General features: G+C 36.9%; 1 protein-coding gene and 1 long non-coding RNA gene across 6 annotated transcripts; both read right to left on the bottom strand.

Annotated features, from left to right (window-relative positions):
* Positions 1-398: 398 nt before the first annotated feature.
* LOC149008948 (uncharacterized) lies at positions 399-8,353 on the bottom strand. Of its 4 annotated transcripts, none has more exons than XR_016174295.1 (4): positions 6,224-8,353; positions 4,687-4,796; positions 941-1,128; positions 399-535 (listed from the first exon to the last, which is right to left on the bottom strand). It is a non-coding gene; the product is annotated as an uncharacterized LOC149008948 (long non-coding RNA). The 4 variants fall into 4 exon arrangements; XR_016174296.1 differs by having other exon boundaries at positions 4,687-6,330; positions 6,824-8,353; XR_016174293.1 differs by having other exon boundaries at positions 4,687-8,353.
* Positions 8,354-10,551: 2,198 nt separating this feature from the next.
* Positions 10,552-16,136, bottom strand: LOC149008947 (nucleic acid binding/RNA binding protein). 2 transcript variants are annotated; one of them, XM_089163334.1, is made up of 9 exons: positions 16,023-16,136; positions 15,861-15,938; positions 14,817-14,885; positions 14,081-14,212; positions 13,532-13,614; positions 13,352-13,427; positions 12,175-12,363; positions 11,584-11,712; positions 10,552-11,294 (listed from the first exon to the last, which is right to left on the bottom strand). In XM_089163334.1, the coding sequence occupies exons 2-9, from the start codon at positions 15,933-15,935 to the stop codon at positions 11,133-11,135; spliced, it is 915 nt and encodes a 304-aa protein (XP_089019460.1). In that variant the 5' UTR covers positions 15,936-15,938; positions 16,023-16,136; the 3' UTR covers positions 10,552-11,132. The 2 variants fall into 2 exon arrangements, with proteins under 2 accessions (XP_089019460.1, XP_089019462.1); XM_089163336.1 differs by having other exon boundaries at positions 10,553-11,294; positions 16,035-16,135.
* Positions 16,137-21,309: the final 5,173 nt, after the last annotated feature.

Here is a 21,309-nt window from a genome sequence, read left to right as displayed (position 1 = left end):
TCCTGTGAAAGCCATTTTGGCCAAAACTGTAAAGATGAACAGTGTACTTTTTTTTGAGGGTGTTTGTTGTATACCCTGATATGCCCTTTAATATGTCTCTAGCTTTTTGAGGGTATGCATCAGGCCTCTCCTTTAATCTGTAGTTCTGTAATCAACTTAAATGGTAAGTAAATGGTAAGTTCTAGTAGCATAAAATTTGCCCCCGCAGTTTTCTCACATATTTGCTCTCAGTGTCACGCATCCTGAAATTCAATTTGCCTATGCTTTACTTGGTGCAAAATGCCAATGCCTCTAATGTAAAGAACAGGAAGGCGAAAAAGGAAGGGAACAAGAAGAAAATATCATTACAGCAACGATAGAGAGTTAACTACTCTGGATATATCATGTCAGCTGCTCGTTGACGTCACTTAGGTTGGCCAGGTAAAAAACAAGCTTGGCTTCCACCGAGAATGCATGCTAAATGGTTCCTCGCATGGTGCGAACTCACTGAGCTCCATAGACTTCAAAAAGTATTGACACCATACTTGAACAACTTCTGCAATATATGAACATCAGTAACAGTTGGATCTTCAGCCTTAGCTTCCATTAAACCATTTAATAGTGTACTTGCAGTAACACACTTCAAAGTGCATTCTCAAAACATGGAACAGAAGTTAACAGGGAGAAACTATGTAATCAAACAGATTAACAAAATTCAAAAATTCAAAAATTCGACCAAATCTCGTATCTTCAATGCAACAACAGTTTCCTATTGGGCCAAATAAATATGTTTCCGAATCATGTGAAAACTCTCAGTGATTGAAAATATTCGATAACCCCTCCCAAATGGGAACAAGGCTCAGAAGAGCTAGAGAAAGAGAAATGATTATGGATTAATCAACATCCCCTGCTCTACCAAAAGATGAAAAAAAAGAGCGTTTGGGTATGTTGTGGAACTCACCAAGAGCATTGATCTCCTCACACAGCTTTCTTGAGAAATGAACCGAATATGAGAGAGCCTCGCCAACAGCATGTGGCACAAATCTTTTGTCTCAGCTTTTGGCCAACCTTGCTGGAACCATGCTCACTGGAAGTTCCTGCTGAAAGGATGTTCTCATGACACTCTGCTTCAACCATTTACAATTATTTCTGACCCCACAAAAAAAAAAGGGAACTACTTACAATTATGCAGAGATACGAATTGTAAAGTGAGAAACAACTTCAAAGACAAGTTTTGACCGCAGCCTGAATAGAATAGTTGGATGAGTCTGAGGTTGTAATACAAATTTTTTTTTTGAGGGGGGGGGGATTTCACCTATCAATGATGATTTTTGTTATATTTTGAGTTGAATTCTTGTACCTGATTTGAAAGATTGACCTGCACCAACATATTATGGTGGGTGACCCCAATGACCCATTTGCAAAGATCTGTGGTGGAAACAGAGGACTTGATATGACCCGAATGAAATCTATATATATATATATATATATATATATATATATATATATATAGTATTTTATGATCGCCTACCACATTATTGAGAGATTTGAAATTTTTGATTAGGTTTTGGGTGAGAGTTCTTAAGATCTCATTTTGTTCTTCTTTTACATAGTGATAAAACTTTTATTCTTCGCTCGTGGACGTAGAATACCATATTAGTGTGTGAACCATGTTAAATCTCGGTGTGTTTTCATTTTTGTTTCTTTTTCGATTCGCTATTCTGTGGTGTTTGTTATAACAATTTCAATAGGTGACAATGTTTCATGGTGCATATAAATAGATAATAAAGAATGGACACTAATCCTGAAAATAACGTAGCAATGTAATCCAAAGCTTGGGAGAAAAACCAAGTCAAACCCCTCATTTGAGAAATCGACATGATGTAGAAACACAACCATGGACCAACCCAAACCCAACCATGTTTCCAGACCAAGATGAACTGGGTCCAATTAGAGTCACGGGTCTAGTAGAATACCTTCAGCAGATATCACATGTCCAAATGTATCCCACTTTATTTACTTTGCTAATAATATCATTATGTCAATTTTAGAAAGTGCGATACATTTGCAAAAGTTAAGAGTTTGAGTTGGTTTTTAGGATACTTGGGAGATTATTTCCTTGTTAAATTTTGGCTTGGGAGATTATTTCCTTGTTAAATTTTGGTTCTTAATTTACTAGTTTCTTTGTTAGTTGGATTTTCATCTTCTAAGTAGTTTACATTTTGCATTAGCATGAAATTTTCAGATTGGAAAACATGCTTTGATTTATGTTTGTGAAAACTTTGTGTGCATGGTCTCTGGGTGTGTGTGTGTGCAACGTTCTCCACACACCACCCCTTCATTCTTCTAATGCAATTTCCCTTCCCCTTTCTCCAATTCTTCTATTATTTTATCTATGAAAGCCCACCATATCAGACCATCTAAGGACTGCATTATGACAATAATGAATAAACAGTTAACAAACTCGGGAATGTAACCAAAGTAACATGCTTTCAAAAAGAGGCTTCACGAAACAATAGATAAATAGAATACACAATAAATCATAGTTCAAAAGGAAAATTGATCTCTCATGCATATGACTATCATTAGTCAAAAGTTCAAAAGGAAACTTCACTTTTCACTGCACAAGTATATCACCTTTTTGTAGTCTAATTGCTCCCATATAAAAAGGAACAAATTTGGTTGTGCAAAGGTAGGCAACCAACCTTGTGCCTGACTGAGCCACATCAAATTTGGCCAGCAATCTCAACCATTCCCCCCACCCCTGTCTCTCTCGGGTACTTGATCATCCCCCTCCATGGAATGGACTTGTATTCTAGCTTTCAACTGACTCGCTGCCAATTTGGCTTTTCATTTACTTTCATAAGCTTTGTATGCCATGGTGGCAAAAAACCTACCTCAAAATCTGATAGGCAATAAACACAGCCGTATACTTCTTTTTGTTAAGTTCTTTAGTTGGTTCGATTAAACCAATTTTCAGTGTAAGCCATGATACAATTGATCCAATTCTGGTTCAGTTCAGGTTACCATGTGACTAACACAAAACCATCAGTAGATTTTGATCAGGAACCATCCCCGTCCATGATTTCTCAAGGGAGGCAGTATTATGTTTCTTTCTTTTAATTTATCTTTACTATTGTAATTAGGACTAGGACTAGGAACTAAGGAATACCCTATATACAGACCCATTGTGGGCAGTAATAGACAACAGGGGTTTTCAACTTTATTGCTTTAGCAATGCTACTTTCTTCTACTCCATTGTGTGAGATATGCAGCTGTGTGATCCAAACTATGGCGGGATAGGTTGGAGTCAACTCCTTGACAGTGGGAGTTCTAAGAGTTTTAACTAAAGCTTTCCCTTCAACTAGGTTGCAGACTCAAGCCACTGCCATTAATAGACTGCAACTACACCAAGTACAATTTAATATTTCTGTGAAACTTTTCAACTAACGTTCCAAAACACCACTAAGCAAATTGAGAAGAATCATGTCAAGCAAATCCAGCTGTTCTATCTTCATCAAACTCAACCACATCATCCCTTCCATAAGCCTAGCCTTCATCACAACCATACCCATCATCAAGGTTTAAAGTATCGGTATCGAGTATCGTATCGGTCAAGTGATTTTAAGAGACATATCATCATGTATCAAGTATTGTATCGCTCTGGCTAATGTATTTTACTGTAATTCAATGGAGGGACGTATCGAGATGTATCGTATCGGTTGGGTCAAATATGGAAACATATCGGCAAGTATCGTATAGTTTCGTGGGATACTTTAAACCTTGCCCATCATACTATAAAAACCACAGAACTGATCTCCCCTTCTTGGAGATTGATTTCTCAAAAACCCCGATAAATCACACTCCATTACAGCCGTACCCCACCATCAGAGTCTTTTCAAATATTAACCAGCAAGACCTAATACAATCAAGTACTCAACCCCCATTTATCCATTAAATTCTCAGATCCTCCAAGACCTTGAGTTCACCATCAGAATTGTCCATAATGTGGATCAAACTCCCCTTTTCCCTTCCTACATTTGATCCAAATCCAAACCACATCATCTTAACAGAAATCCCAAATCCTAATTTTTGAAAATTCAAAACTCTTACTCTAATTCTGCCCAAGTCAAGTTGGTTCTCTGGGATCCTATTCAACTGGCCCTTAGTCCTTTCTAGGACTACATCTTCACTCCACAATCCTGAGTCCAAAATTAGAAGTTCAAACTACTACCAGTACTACAGTGTGGAGTATGTGCAGCTATATTTTGGTAATTCCAGTCCTGTAGTGTGGAGTATGGGTAGATAAATTTTGGTAATCATTACTTAAAATAAAGTTTCTCTAAAAGCTGCGTATCTGAAAGGAAGAATTTTAACCATAATATCCCACATGATCAATTAGTGACAGCCTGCCAAGGTCACTGGTGAATATTCATATTGTTTTGCATTAACAACTCCTAGCTGTAAGGTCATGATTAACTCAATAATACCATGCCATCATGAGTGTTTGGAAAGAGAAATCCATCCAGGCGTTAGTATGTACATAAGTCAAGGAATCAAGACAGGACATTGGTGGAATAATTCTACTTACAATAGCACATGAAATAAGATGCCAAGTTCAATTTCAAGACTAACATCACATTTAACAGCCTAAGAATCACAAAAGATGTAATAATATTTAATATCTAAAAGAAAGATCATGCATACCAGCCATGATGCTTCATTATGATATGAGCTTCAGGTATATCCACAATGTTTACGACAAACAAACTTTTGCAACAAATGTATTTTCTCTGAGATCTCTTGAAAGAAAGGAGCTGTATATGCAAACAATTTTGTCATGTACACAGACAAAAGCACTTTACTTCCCAAAAGTATATGTAGAAAAAATGAGGAAAGAAGACTGGGGCAAAGGAAAAAGAGAAGGTTTTTGACCAAATCACTATTTAGGATAAAAATGGATACAAATTCCTTTGAGAAACTACATAATTATATGTATGGCAACTTACAGATAGAAGAATATTAAGTCAACAACTTGGTTCTTGTTCATTAACAAGTAATAGGTATAAATGCACCCAAAAAAAGTTACAATAAAGAGTAAGACATGATTCACAAGCATGTACGCATAGAAAAAATTCGAGGGAAACTCAAGTTTCGACTAAATGAAAATGGGAAACCTAGGTGGGAAACTGGGAAATTTTGAGGAAACTTAGGACTTTTTTGTGATTCGACAGGTTTTAGGAAGTATTTTAGGGTGGGACTCTCTCACTCTCATTTAAGTTAATTAGAGTATAAATAACACATTGGCTGTATTTTGTTAAAAAATCAATGTAGATATCTCATTTAATGTACATAATATAAATGTAGAGTCGTTCGAGAAGTACATTATAAACTTATCTACTTAAGTACATAACATTCAATATATAATTTCTAACTTCAAAACATCAAGTACAAAGTAACTAGCAGTAAAAGGAAAGTACAACTCAGTGCCAAGAGGAGTGCCTTGGTGGATCCATCCTGTGAGCCAAGTGGTACTATGTCTGTAACATCCTCTTCTCCAACCAACTAACATTTACATCCCATGACATTTTATGCCTATGGTTGTCAAGGTAATTGACAACTATAATTTTATAAGTCTGGTCATCAACATGCCTAAGATAACCAGGTCGAGGGAATACGCAATTTGGATAGGGAAGTTCTGATGGAGGGGTATTTGGGGAAACATGAAAAAACAAAAAAAATTGAAAATATGGAAAAGCTACGAAACTTGCAGGAAAAAGTCTTAGGTTTCCACGAGATTTCTCAGGTTTCCACGGGATTTCCCATGTTTCCCACAAAATTTGGAAATTTTTTTTCTTCTCATGAACCAGCTGGTCTAGCTTGGTTGAACCAGGTTTCGAGGTTTCAACGGTTTCAATTGAAACTTAGGATTTTTTTGATCCCCTAGTTTTTCATTTCGAGGTTCCCAAAATGGAAAATTTCGGTGAAAATTTTGCAAGTTTCGAGGGAATTTTATTCTATGCATGTACGTATTTCTCCTGGAACTTGAGCAATATCCATTACAGCAGTTTCACTATAAGCCTTCCCTAAATATTACTCAGCTACAAATTGCAACAAGTCCAAAACTGATAGAGCAAAAAGCTAAAGTAGGATATTGCAATGTAAATAAGATACAGCAGTTCTGCATGCAACCATATAGATCATTTATCTCGACAGCACAGTAAATTTCTTCCTCACACTATACCATGATGAATGATCAGTAATAGAGTCTCCATTGTTGAAAGGGAGTCTAGTAGCCTTTTGCAATTGTTTTCAGTTTTGACAGCATGGAATGAAAAGGATACAATGAAGCTGCAATACAGTACGACTGAAGGATTAAATCCAATCAACTGAAAAACAGCTCCAGGAAAAATTTACATTATGAAATAAAAAGGCCACTACTGAAACATCCCCAGAACCATTATCAAGAAACTGAAATGACAATTGGGTGAATGAGATGGATATTACTTAAACAACACATTTAGAGTTATCAAAATACTTTATAAATGGGTCAGTCTGTTTGTAACCAAGGAGGTTTCAAATGATTGTTTGTAACCATTCCCCATTTTTCATTCGTGTCTTGCTCATCCTATGATCCTCCAGATTATCAGAGACAGGGATCACCAAGAATTCTGTCCTAGAATTAAAGACTTGGGAGATAGAACAAGGTTTGCTTAGGATGAACATGGACAGGATGGGATTCTCAGCAAACTTCGCCAGTTCCATTCAAATTGTGTGGTTAGTGTGGAAGAGTTTGAGAGAACTCACCAAATACATTCTATGCAGGGGGAACAGAGTCACTTACATAGTGGGATCAGTCGACCAGTGATTGTTTCAAGCAGGAAAGATGGGGCAGAACGTGAACAAGAGTGAAGCAGATTGTCCAAAAATGGCAGTAGTAATGCCTACAGAAGAAAAAAGATAAACTGTGGGGTGTTTTAGATTTAAAGATCCATTGTGGTTCACGATAAAGATCATTTTCTGACTCCACAGTTATAGGAAGCTATAGTAACTATGGACAAATGTCTAAATATTATCTACAACACTCATGGAGTTCCAAAAACTAATTAAGATAAGCTTACCCACTCGATCAGTAGATAAGCTCAAAGCTAATTACCAGCGTGATCTCATCATATACCAGAAATTTCAGAGGGCTGTTAGCTATGGGGACTACAATTTACTGTTTTGGGACAGACAAGGAAGCATAATTGATATAATACTAAACAGAAGTAATGGAGAAAGGAAAGGGCATTTAGGGAATACAAATGAGGTGTTTTGACAACCTTAGAAGTTTGTCTTCAACCTACTGCACGGAACAGGACATAAGACTCAGAATTCATCAAATTGAGGAAACTTTCAAAAACAACTCCAAGACGAGCGAAATCTCAGTCGAATAACCTCATACAGTGACATTGTAACATTCACGTCGTGACATTGTCAAACCCTAAAACGCTTTCGCATTAAATCCCACCGGATGCATAACATCGATCCCAGAACCTGACACGTTTTTTGGTAATAAGAACCTGACACGTTGTGCACAATTTCAAGTTAATGTTGCTATACCTTCAGTTCTGCATGATGGTCGCCTTCCAAAACTCAAAAACATTTAATTCAACCGCATATTTCAACAGGCCATCATGTTCGTCGGCGTATTTGATCAGTACCAAACATTTTAGAACATCCAAAATAACACACTGATTACAGAGATACAAAAACCAAGAAGCAATAAACAACACGAAGCATATCATCATCGTACCGAACATAAAAGCGAAGAATCACAAATAACTTAACCAGAAAAACAAAAGCAAAAGGCCGAAATAACTATAGGTGATATAATCAAACTTGTAACACAATTTAATTTCAATAGAGAAAGCACCAAAAAGAACCTCAAAGCAAAGAAAGAATTGAAGTACCTTCGGAAGAAGCGAATGAGATCGAGCGAAGATGAAACATTAGATCGAGTAAACCGTCAAATGTGAGTGTACGAGAAAATTCCATTTAGCTTGCCCTAGAATTAGATCGAGACCAGAACAAGAGCCACAGCTAGCAAATCCGTCCTTATCACTGTCCTAAATTGGGAAACAAGAGATGCTAACAAGTCTCCAATTGAATAGTTGAAAAGGACTTCCCATCGATTGTTTAATTGCAGAACATGGTGGACGAGATCAAGAAGAGCACGAATGAAAAACAGAAGAAATCTGGGTTGAAAAAAATGGGAAATTAGGTTAAAGCTCAGCGCGTCCTTTCATCATCAATATCAAAGACCCAATTTTTCCTTCCTCACGTCTCTTGTTTCACGTTGCAGTTAGTTTTGCTCGCGCCAAGCCACTCAAATACTCAAATGGTAGCCCAGAAACAAGGGACCACTCCCTTCCTGCCCGAAATTGTATGCACGTTACGGTACGTAACATTATTGTCGGTGGATGTACTTCCACCAAGTTGTGGCAGTTTTAACTCTAACTAGTAAATTCGACCGGGTCATGGGTTCTAAGGATTTTTGGTAGGTACATTTCTTGTATGTCTTTTTAGATGAATGATATATGTCCATCACTCACATTTAAAAGTTGATGTAAGATTTAGAGGATAAAAAATATTTTTTTATTTTATTTTAATTTAATTTAGTAATCTCTTTAGATGTAACTGATGAACATGTGCCCTTCATCCAGAGGAAAATGAATAATCTATTGCCTACAAAGAAATTGACATGATAAAATTCTCAGGGGTTTGAAGTTTGAACTTTGCCTTGCAGTGGTGCAAAGACGCCACTATTGCATCCTCTTTTTCATATAGAATTTTCATCCCCACTAGGCCACTACACCTTTCTTCTTGCCAGGCTTTAGGACCCCAATCGCTATGACTGATTTGATGATGACAAAAAAAGAAAAGAAACAATATTACTGTAAAATATATAATTTATATTTATTTTATATTAGTTTGTATTTCCACTAATACGCCTCTTCCTACACACGAAATCGGGCACAAAAGACAAGTTGGCTCCTTTCCTTGGAAGGTTAGCTTTGACATTTAAGAATGTAGTGATTTTTTCTACTCTTTTTAGTTTTTTTTTTTTTTTTTCTTAAAACAGTTTTTCATTATTTATTTATTTATTGTATTTATTTTAATAAAGAACAAAAATCTTTGAAGGGATGTTCACACGTGTTAAATAGAAATTTGTAATAAGAAAATAAATCCAACAAAAATAACAAATCCGAAAATATTAGGCAATCAAATAATAATTTTCATAAACATATCCACATTCTATTAGTAATCAAATGAATTCAAATATCCACCAATGGATACGAATGCAAACTTGAAAGTAGATTAATGAATATGCCATATTACGAAAGTTAAAACAGACGCCCTCTCATTGCTCTGAATCTTTACATCTACTGACATCAAGTGTTTTGCAAATGGAGGGGCTTTGCCCTCTTTTATTTGTCATTTTCTATAATTTACTTTTTCTTTTTATTTTCCTCATTTGCAAATTCCAACTCCAATGGACATAAAATTTAATCCCAAACATCAAAATGGACAATTCACATGGTGGAACTGTGATTTTATTGAAGGTTCCGCTCAAAGCGTGGTCAAGTGTATCTACACTCCTCTTTTTACATATCTTCATCACGATCTCTATCATTTAAAGTTTAGTACAAAGAATTGGAGAAGGGCAGCATTAAACCTCATTTCCACAGAAATCGTGAACACAATGTCCCCATGTGGGCATTTTGTGGGCCCCACTGTGACTTCACAACATTATTCAACGTATGATTGAACCGTTGAATCATTTATCTTTAATTATGTACTAAGGGTGACCAATTGTGCAAAATACTCCTTAGCTGGAAAAGCCTAATCTATTCCACGTATGATTGTTTAACCACGATCAGGGAGCACTGACGACTTTACAGCCACAAATCATATAGAGCCTACACATAAAAAATAATAGAACATTTAAAAACAAAACCATCACCTAATCCGGCCATCTTGGGTGAATTGGGATTGCTTGGAATAGTTATAGCATCCCAACAATGGAATTAATTAGGATGTCTCTATGACATTTTGGTACAATAATTATCCACTTTTTATTAGTTCATTAAAACTTAATGCAATTGTTGACACCGATAGAATTTGAAATTAACATAGATAAAGCAAGTAAATATAATTAATAAGGATAAAACAAGTAAATCTAAGAAGAGGAGTGAATGATGAAACGAAAAACTGAAATAAGAAATTAGGGATAGGGTAAAGGTAAAGTGTTTTAATTGTAAAATTACAATTTATATCCCTTAATTTTATATGGTACTAATTCGATACGAACTGTATGGAATTTTGAACGGTACGTTACGGTGCAATTTTAGACGGCACGGTTAAACGGTTTCGATACGCAATTGACACCCTTACCTATATTCTGTGGTCAAATGTTGTAAAAAATCATAGAATGTTCCCCATCAGGAGAGATGATCCGGCCTCCCTTATGCATGGGTATTTTGACCTCAGATGCTTTATATGATAGTACTAATAAATTATTATTATCTTACAAAAAAAATGCATATTTTTCTATAGGGGCACTAAATGACGTTATCTCATCCCAAAAAAGTTACTTTTATTTTAATAGCATATACCTACAAATATATAAACTCTTTTACCAACTTGGCTATCACAAGATTTTACAAAAAATATTTCTTTTTTCAATACAATCCTCAAATTAAGATGGATCAACCCTAAAGTTTACCGTCTATTATCACTTTAAGTTCTGTTAATTACAAACATTTCCCCTGGTGTTTTGAATACCAATCACATCCAATGGTCCAGAAGAAAATTGATAAACAGCACTAATTATCCCATGCGAGAGTATAATCAAAGGCGACCATTTTGAGGTATGCATGAAGGCTACCACATGGCATGTCACACTCAGAAGTCTCTATAATCAGTGTTCAACATCATCGGATCGAATTCTGAATAACTGAATTTGAAGTTCCTTCACTAGTCTACATAAACAAAAGATCAGTTTTCAGGCCCCAAGTGATTCATCCTCTTTGTCTCCTGACATCATATGGAAATCGGAAGGACATGGTTGAGAAATCACGAGTGATGATAATGAAGATTACTGCAACACATTATTCTTCTGATTCAACAGTTCCACCCTTGAGATACAAGTGTTTTTCCCTCCTCTGGAAATCTGTCAACCCCTTTCCACTGCCAGTAACACCAACCTTCCCTTTTGGATCATCTGGGGACTTGAAGATGCTCTCACGCTTACGCCCTGAGAAGAATCCAGTCTAGAAGACCCAATTGAACATAGACAACAAAATGAACAGCAATCAGCAATCACAAACATACTAATGATGTTGAAGAATCAACAACTTGCATTCTGGGTGACAAACAAGTCCTAAATTGAGTATGAGGAAATAATCTTCTTCTAATCATATTAAAACCAATCATTTCATTGTGATCTAGTACCATACCACGTGTAGCATTCAACACAACCTTTTTAATATTGCAACACACCCCAGTCATCCCAAAAGAAGAATTCAATTAATATTTATTAAAAAAAAAGGAGAAACCAACCTTCTTAGTCGTGCCTTTGGCCGACTGGAACTGCTGCCATGCATTCTGCCGCTTATTTTGTGTGACTTCCAGCTGCTCGAGCCTGACCTTCGATTTGAAAGCATGTATCTTCTTTTTCTTAGCAGCTTTCTGTAAATTTAAACAGTTGGTTAAGAAAAAAGAAAACTCAATGATGATCCATATGAGGAACGTGACATAGAAACTTCTCCATTCATCTTATTTTTCAATTGGTATTAAGTGTGTCCCAGGTATCAGGAAGTGGGCTCCAAGATCAAAGAATAAGGATTTGGTAGTGGTGATCAATGAACCAAACATCCCTTTAACACTTGAGAAGCTAGCATGTCATAGTTCATCAAACCCATGAAAATGGCTCTCTAAGCTTGACACTTTTCCTGAATCATAAAACCCAACCAACAAATTTCACCCTCTTTTCCTTTGTCCCCAAAAGTGCCGTGTTTAGTTTGAACACGCCACTGTCAAAGAAAGCAACCCAGTACGATAACTACAGCATGTAGTTATTAATGAAAATGATTGTTCTACCCCCAAGGATGAGAAATTTGCCCATATGCATTAATATTGGATACTACTCACCACATCTTCAGGATCATCAGGTTCTATACGCAGTTTTGCTGGTAAAGTTCGCGATTGGAAGTCAGTAGCAGCAGCTTGGGCGATCTTCCGTTTGATGGCCAGTTTTGTAGCTTCAGCTACTTTCTCAGCTTCCACTAAAGCATTGAAATTCCCTTCTTCTTGAATTGGCCTTATATTGCCAGGATCCACCTGAAAATCATAACCATGACCAAAAGAAATCACGCAACAGTTAAAAAAAAATTGAGACAAGACATTAAATAATTGCATATTAATACTGAAAGGTATTTAAGTGTTCCTACTTATTACAACGGCCAAGAGAACATCAGATTCAGTGGAATATATGCCCACACACACAAACAGAAATTCAATGTAAAATCACACACGAACTCATTGTGATATGGTCGTCCTAGATTAAAGCAAGAAAAGGGTATCACACCAACATTAGTTGGTGGACCACAGTTGTAGCCTGAGGTCAAGGTATAGCAACAGCCTCTCAGCGAAAATTATTGGGGTAAGGCTGTAGAAAAATTGACCTCTCAGACTCTACTTGTGTGGAATCCTTTGGCAATTGGTTTATCCTTTTAGGGGATTACTAATGAACACTTTGCAGGGCCTTAAAGTAAGAGTAACTCAAAAGGGAAGGGGAGAGGGTTGGAAATAAGGTACCATCTAAATGGACCATTCACTGTGATAAGAGAGTGCAACGAGAATTCAGGAAACAAATCCCAATAAGATAGTGAGCCGTATCTAGACTGAAGAAGCTTAGTGAGTTATATTCGGGTTGTTTTTTGGGGTAAACTTGACATGTGAATGGGCTAGTCAAAATTGGTTGAAACCATTAGAAATGATTGAAACTACTGAAACCTGTCAAAAACTCATTGACCAAGTTGGTTGAAGTTGGTGAAAGCTTGATATTTATTGATTGAACCTGTCGAAAAGTACTAAAAAATTGACAAACTAGTCAAAACCTGTTCAGATGGAAACCAGGGATTCTTTGGAGTATGAAACCGTCTCAAGAAACCAAGGCAACTCAAAGGTTTCAACCAAAATTTAGTTCCAAGCTCTTCAGTCATAACCAATGAGGGGGTGAGGAAAGAGGAGAAGGTTCAAACCACAAGGAAACTAAACGAAGTACTCCAATATCTAACATTCAAAAACATGAACATAAAAATCATACCTCTTCTCTATTTCCCCACCCATCATATGCAACATGGTACCCATTTGGAGTATGTGCTTCAATTGTTGCATCATACCTGTACATTCAACTAATCAAACACATACAAGGACAAACGGTAAAACAAATGAAAGATTAAAACTACATAAAAGTTACAACATAGATTTCTTCATGAATACATACCATTCCCCATCTTCACTCCAAACAGCTTGAACTTTTGTGCCAACAGGAAGCCTTTCAAATGGCTCTGACATATTGTTTGATGCCTAAACAGAAGCAAATACAAATGAACATAAATGGGGTAAAAATTAAAAAAGAAAAAAAGAAATGACCTTCTACAGCTGTGGGATTCGGGGAGGGTCATAATGTACGACACCTACCCCTGTTTCCATAGAGAGGCTGTTTCTATAATTGAAATAGTGACCCCTTGGTCACAATGGGGCAACCTTCCCATGCAGCAGCCTGCCCTCATATAAATAAAAAAAGTAATATGATAAAATATCAGCTTTTGTATCTAAACCAAGACCCACCCACCCCCCCACCCCACCCCACCCCACCCCTTCTTTTTTTCCCATTATGTTTACAGAGTGCACAAGTTATCCCCATATTTTCCTCTAGCTTCATACAATCAGGCTCCCACCTAATCTACAATGGGAGAGCTTCACAATACACACACACAGCATAGAAGGATAGCATGATTCCCAAACTAAACAGAATATACAATGGAATTACCATATCATAACCAGAAGTTTCTGCAGACTGCTGACCATGTTGAGGTTCATTAGCATGATCATTCTCAACTTCTGATCCAGCAATATCATTTTGCTTCGCTGTTGCAAAGAGCTCCTCTGTAAGCGCAATCACCTGCAACCGAGATGTGTCACCCAAGTAAGCTAAACAACCCCAAAACAAATAAATCCACTTGATTTGGAAAAAGACCGAAAAGTTTCTTGGAATTTCCAACTAAGAATCATCATGAACATCTGAAACGAGGTGAGGGGCAAGCAAGCAGGCCATCGAGGAAAATACACCTGCACAGGAACCAAGATACTAGTGATGGGCATCTCTCACATGCAGCTATTATCTTGTATTGTCAAAATTCTAAATCCCAACATAGCTCGCTTCAGAGGAATGCATGAGCTATATTTTAACACAAACATCATCCTCACCTTCTTCAAGAAACAAAAATAAAAACAAAAACCTCCACGAGAATTCCCCAGCCATTACGCAGTCAAATCATGCTGGCCTGCTCGAACAACATAATGATTCCTTGAAAAAAGATATAAGAAAGAAAGGGCATTCCGAAAATGAAATAATTGCACATAATACAGGTACACAGTCTTCCTATGCATAAGACCACTCCATAAACATCTATAATTTACAACCTCTATTACCATTAGCATAAATCTTGAAGAAACCAACAGATATCTTTAATAAAATCGTGATAAAGAGACCACAGATTGCTTACTTCTTGAAGTTCTTTTTCCATGTCTGCATACTCGGAGTTTCCAGGGTCATCGGCCAAAAGTTGCCTGACCTGGTAAAGACAATGTGACAGGATATTATACAGGGGGGAAGTTCAAACTGGAATCTTTATACAAAATACGAACCAATCAGTAACTTGCATGATAATAAAGAAAGCATCACTTGATGTCTGCAATACCGCAAGAGAAAAAACTATGTAATGACTATCATAAAAGGTGTGCGTTGTTGCACATTCTTCAGAACTTCCACAAAAAAGTATTTTTTTTTTTTTTTAACATCTTTGAACTTACAATCATCTTAAAAGGATGAATGCATTAAATATTGACATGCAACTGTGACTGTATTCTTGAACAAAGGAATAAGACGGATAAATTAATTGCTCTTTTCCATTTTGTATACTCTTTCTCGGTGAGCTGGTATTAAAGAACCGTGACCTGATGTTGTGACTCATACAATCACCAAAGTAAAATAAAAGCTTGACCAAATTCATTGGCAATGCATCGCCTGAGGTGCTCAAATTAGATGAAAAACACTATGAGCTATAACCTTCAACGGTTTCACTTTTAACTCAAGACTAAAAAACAAAAGCGGATAGCCTTAAATTCCTAGACCAGCTGAATTGTTTCCGTTTCACTTGAGAGACAAGCAGCATAGACCCACGAGTGAATACTATTAGAAGTTTAATTGACTTTCAAGAGGCAAAAACAGTGAAAAACGCAAGCACCTCGAAAACCCTAACGAAATGAATTGATAACCCAAACCATAGAGAATCCAAATCTTAAATATTCATTCAGAACAGACTAACAAAAATCCTGCAAATAACCAATTAATTGGGCAGAAGATATAGTTCCGCAACTAATATACCTAAAGATTTTATGATAAAAAAACTCAGCCATGAACTCTAGGTCAGGTTAGAAAAGAGAGAAGTAAATTGAGAGGGGAAAAAACACTGCAAGATAGGGTAAATCGTAAAGGGGACGACATAATTGGGAATAAAAATGAACTAAAACGAGTTTGAAAATAATACCTGCTCAAGCTGTTCCTTGTAGGTTGAAAGATTCGAAGCCAGTTCATCGATGCTAAGTTCTTCGTTCCCTTGCATTTTCTTCTCAAAACAAAACAAAAAACTCGTTCTTGGTCAGATTGATGGGTGAAAATCTTGATACAATTTCAGAGATTTAAAAGAAACCTGGAGCCGCACAGAGAAGAGAGAAGATCAGAGAAGATAATTCAATTCCCGCTATATCTCGAAGCCAGCCCCCAGTGTCCTTCCCTTTTGGCTCTCGTATCAACGCGTAAAGTCGGAAACCCTCGTCTTTTCATGAATTTGTAGATAAGCCCTATTATTTTCTCATATTTGCTACGTAACCTAATATTTTTTACAATATAAAAAATCACCCTGACGATTTGTCTTTGTCGGCAAATAAACCTGTTTTTTTGGGGGTGGTAAAACAAAATGTCTGTTAAACCCTGTTTTCAGTTTTCACGGTTTCACCCTGAAGACAACGAGTTGTGTTTTCCTTTTCGGTACAGCCACCCTGGTGCCTTCGGTAAGGTAATCCCTCTCTTTTCTCATTTGGATTTTTGTCCCTGAAAGCCTGAAATCACTGATTATTTTTTTGTGTGTGTAATTGGTGATTTTTTAATACTGGAAATGGCATCCGCAAGAGTCGAACGTAGAACTCTCCACTGATAAGTGTGGATCTTACCATTCAATTAACCCTGAAAACATTATGATTTTGCTAATGTTTTGTTTAATAAAAGCCAAAACGTATAGCATTTGGCATTTTAATAACAATCCTTGTGTGAAGCAAGTGAATCTTGTAACTTGTAAACCGATTCAAATATAATATCAAAATTGTGAAACTCGATTTGTTATATTTTGTTAAGAAAAAAAATATTATTATTAATAATTTATATATTATTTTAATATGTAGACTCTACAAAATAAATATCGACATACATCTTAATATAATAAATAATTCAGAGATGAAACCCTCAATGAATTTTACATGGCTCAAACGATATGTGTAGGAAAAAAACATTTGTGCTTCCCTAATGTAGATGTGATCTGAACTTTATTCTTCGGCCGCCCCCAAGGTTGAATATTGGTTCTGCTTCGAAGTAAAATTCAAATCTATTAAAATTCTATGGAAAGCCATATTATTGACTTTGCCAACGTTCAGATGGCTTTCCATAGGGATGGAATGTATTATGTCTGCAAGTTTCAGTATCCTGATAAATGGTACGGTCCAGGGTGACTTTGCACCCAGCAGGGGAATAAGACAAGGAGATCCTTTGTCTCCGGCCATTTTTATTCTCTGCTCACAAGCTCTTACAGGTGTAATAAGAAAAGCTGAGGAAATGGAGGGTATTTCAGGTGTACAAATCAGAAATAGAGGACAAAAGCTAACCCATCTGATGTTTGCCGATGATTGTTTGCTCTTTTCGGAGGTGAAGCTAGATCAATTATGGAACTTAAAGGCCTGCTTGGAACTATATTGCAAAGCTAGTGGTCAGAGGATAAACTTAATAAAGTCTAAAATGACTTTTAGTAGCAACACACAAACAAAGTTCAAAAGGTGGTTCTCGAGGGTATTCAAAATCCCATATGGCGAAGGAGCAAATAAGTATTTGGGATTGCCAACTGACTTTGGGATGTCAAAGAAAATGGTCTTTAAGGAGGTGGAAGAGAAAGTTGAAGCCAAAATGCAGGGCTGGAAGAATAGATTTTTATCACAAGCAGGGAAGGAAGTGTTACTTAAATCAGTGGCCTTTTCAATGTCAAATTTTACATGTTCTCATTTCAAGATTCCAAAAACAATGCATAAAGATATAAGGAAAGCAGCTGCTAGATTTTATTGGGGAAGCCAAGAGAAGGGAAACAAGATTCACTGGGTGTCATGGGAGAGAATGAGTATGCCAAAGAGCAAAGGAGGGTTGGATTTTAAGGACCCAGACCTGCAAAATAAAGCACTACTAACAAAGTTAGCTTGGAAGCTGTGGTCGGATCAAGGGTCTATGTGGGCTAAAATGATGAAGAACATTTATTTCCCAAAATGTAGCTTCTTGGATGCCAAAGCTGGGGCTGCCCCTTCGTGGGCGTGGAGGAGCATATTGGAGGGTAGGGAGGGTCTGAAGGCAGGTCTCTGTTGGAGGATTGGAGAGGGTTCAAATATTGACATATGGGATGATGGGTGGATTCCCACATTGCCCCTTTATAAAGTGAAGTCAAGAAGGCCCATCAATTGCAATTACAAATGGGTAGGAGATCTTATTGACCCTTTGGAGAGAAAATGGAGAGTGGAGATCTTACAAGAGCTTTTTTCGAGTGAAGAGGTGGAGGAGATCCTGAAAATTAATTTGAGTATGTTTCCACAAGATGATACTCAATATTGGGCAGCAGCTCGAAATGGGAGTTTTAGTGTGAAATCAGCATATAAGGCTTTATGCTTAATCAAAGAGGAGAAAATGAAGACGGGCCCATCAACCTCCATGGGAGGTAACTTCAGATTTATTGAAAGCAGAGTTTGGGACCTAGTGTGGAAATGTACAGCCCCTCCAAAATTGAAGCAGCTTTTATGGAGAGTCCTATCAAGAGGCTTAGCTGCGGCTGCTGAATTGAAGAGAAGAAAAGTGCAGATTGATCCAGTTTGCTCTAGATGTGGGAAACACGAGGAAACTATTGACCACATATTTCTAACATGCCCATTTGCAAGACTGGTGTGGTTCGGCTCTCCTCTCTCGTATGTGGTGCCACAAGGTGAAGAAGTGCGGATACTTCTTTGGTTTTGTTCATGGGATAATGTGATGAAACAGGAAGGGGTGTGCTTGAAGGAGTTGGCAGGAAGGGTTGCTTTCATCATATGGTATCTGTGGCTTGCTAGGAATGAATTGATATTTAGAAAGATTGTAGGATCTCCTGAGGAAGTGATCCGTAGAGCAAACAATGCTTTTGAGGAATACAAAGCAGTGGCAAGGCCGATGGTGATAAGCAAACTGAAAAAAGAAAAGGAGAAAAAGGTTTGGAGTGCTCCTGAAGTAGGATGGGTTAAATTGAGTACAGATGCATCATGGAAGAAGGAGAAGACGGGACTAGGGTTGATGATCAGAAACTCGGGTGGGGAGTGCAAGTTGGTTGTTTCGAAGTCTGCTCAAGCTATCTCTTCTCTTGAAGCGGAAGCCTTGGCTTTGAGGGATGGCTTGCTTTATACCCTAGGTGAGTGTTTTGATAATGTAGAAATCGAGTCTGACTGTCTACAACTTGTTCAAGCTATTGAACGTGGCCAGGGCCCGCCCGAAATTTCATCAGTGTTAGGAGATATACTTCATTTAATGCCCATGTTCATTGGTTGTAAGATTGCCCATATTGATAGGGAGATTAACAGCTGTGCTGACTCTCTAGCTAGGAGGGCCCTATCTTTGACGGGAGAGATAGTTTGGCCCATTTCCGATCCTTGGATTCAGGCAATTGTTGCCTTGGATTCCTCGGCTGTATCTCGCTCAGTTACTTAATGAAGGTTTTTCTACCAAAAAAAAAGATGGTAAAATTGTTGAGGGGATATTATCAATGGAATAACAGTAAGGACATGAGACTGAATGGATGAAATTAAAGTACATAGATGACTTGGCTGATAGAGCTAAGTCATTTGAAGACATAAGTAACTACGTATATTTTATTTGGCACACTCTGGAGAAAAAAAGAAAAATTTTTTTGGTAAACTGGAGAAATTAACTTTATATTTTAGACTTTGTCAATGTATTTGATGTAACTTCTACTTCTTCTTTTATTTTTACTTTTTGGAATTTGGTGTTTATTTTAGGTAAATTTTTATGCACTTAAAGAGTAACTTTTATCTATAGTACAATTTAAATATACTAGAAGACATTGTCTTGACCTTAAGTAAATTCGAACTCTTGACTTCATACTATGAGGCTTGACCATAATGAAATTCTTCCAGGACCACCTCCTCCCTCTTTGATTTTGTTAGGGCTTGTTTGGTTATAAGAATCCATAAATTTCAAATATCTGGATTCATAAAGGTTGCATTTGTTTGCAAAGGTGGGGTGGGAAAAAAGAAGTGGAAAAAAAAAACATGTGGGTCCCATGTGTAGTGGAGTAAAGGAGAAGAAAATAAAAGAAAAATATTTTGTAGAAAAGTGATAGTGGTGGGTCCCACTTTTTACATTTTCCAACTTTTCCACGAAGTCCCGCCAAATATGTGGGGTTTTAAAATGGCTTGGGGTGGGAAAGTTGGGTTGCCACATCACCAAACAAGTTTCATTGATTCTCTCGCTTTCCCACCCCAAACAACCAGACAATCTACCATTTTGGGATTTAAGGAAAAATTAAGAAATCTACATTTTTTTCAAGAATTTTCCTACCATTTTTTTCCCACCTCACCTTTATTCAAGCAAACAAACCTAGCAAAATGGAAATTTTATACCTATTTGGTTGTATGAATCATTGGATTCATGAAATATAGGGATTCACCTTGTTACACTAAAAACATTAAACATTAAAACACGAAATCCAAAGATTTCACCCCTACTATTAAAGTGCGAAACATTTGTGCATTCACAAAAACACCTTAATGGGAACTCTCCGAACCACACAATCAGGTTATCCAAACAATTAATTTTATAAATCATGACTATATAGGTTTGAAATCTCTAGATATTTGAAATCTCCAAACTTAAGTAACCAAACATGCCCTTAAAATCTCTTAATAATAGCTCTTTTGACCCTTTATTCAATGTGAAATATCAGTGCTTAGTGCCTCCCTTATTAGAGAAAATTTGTAAGGATAGAAATATTGGGTAAAAAAGACTACTATAGTCTTGTGTTGAGTCATGGCTTCAATATTGGGCATTTTTTTTTTTTTACAAAGGGGTTTTATTAAACCGGGGGATGGGAATATTAATATGCCTTAGCAATAGTTGAACCCACGATCTCTTCATTAAGACGTGTTAATTTCACCACCAGAACAACTATGTGTTGGTATTGGGCATTGTCTTTTGCCAACTAAACATGAACCAACCCCTTTTTTGGTTGGTAACTTTCTCGCACCTATGGAGGGCGGAGAACCAACGGATTGTTTTTTTTTTTTTGGCCAAAACAAAAAGATAACGATTATATTAAATGAAAGAGTTTGGGTCAAAAGACCTATAAAAACAAGAAGAATCCCCAATAAACAAAGGTGGGATATCCCACCAAGATCTATCTAGAGATAACCTGCAAGCACCTTTAGCAGGGAAACCAGCAAAGCCATTGCGAGTTCTAGGAATATAACTAAAAAAAAACCCTAGAGAAAAAAGAACAGCGTTTCAAAATATCTACTACTAAGCTGAGATACATCCAATCTAAAGATGAGTGGAGACTCTAGAGAGCACTAACAACAGGTAACAGTCCGAATGAATATGCAAATCTACCGTTCCTAAAGAAGAGCACATAATAATGTCATATCTAATTGCTT

This window comes from Hakea prostrata, chromosome 7 (assembly GCF_041222555.1).
Source record: "Hakea prostrata isolate BN-2017 chromosome 7, UWA_Hpros_2, whole genome shotgun sequence".
Lineage (NCBI taxonomy): Eukaryota > Viridiplantae > Streptophyta > Magnoliopsida > Proteales > Proteaceae > Hakea > Hakea prostrata.
This window is presented reverse-complemented; position numbering and strand designations above follow the sequence as displayed.

What these genes read in the sequence shown, in the direction of transcription:
- LOC149008947 (XM_089163334.1), bottom strand. Translation starts at nt 15,935, where the DNA reads ATGCAAGGGAACGAAGAACTTAGCATCGATGAACTGGCTTCGAATCTT. An exon ending in ACAAGGAACAGCTTGAGCAG is followed by an intron (nt 14,886 to 15,860) that starts GTATTATTTTCA and finishes TGTCTTTACCAG; the next exon opens with GTCAGGCAACTTTTGGCCGA. An exon ending in CTGATGATCCTGAAGATGTG is followed by an intron (nt 11,713 to 12,174) that starts GTGAGTAGTATC and finishes TTAAATTTACAG; the next exon opens with AAAGCTGCTAAGAAAAAGAA.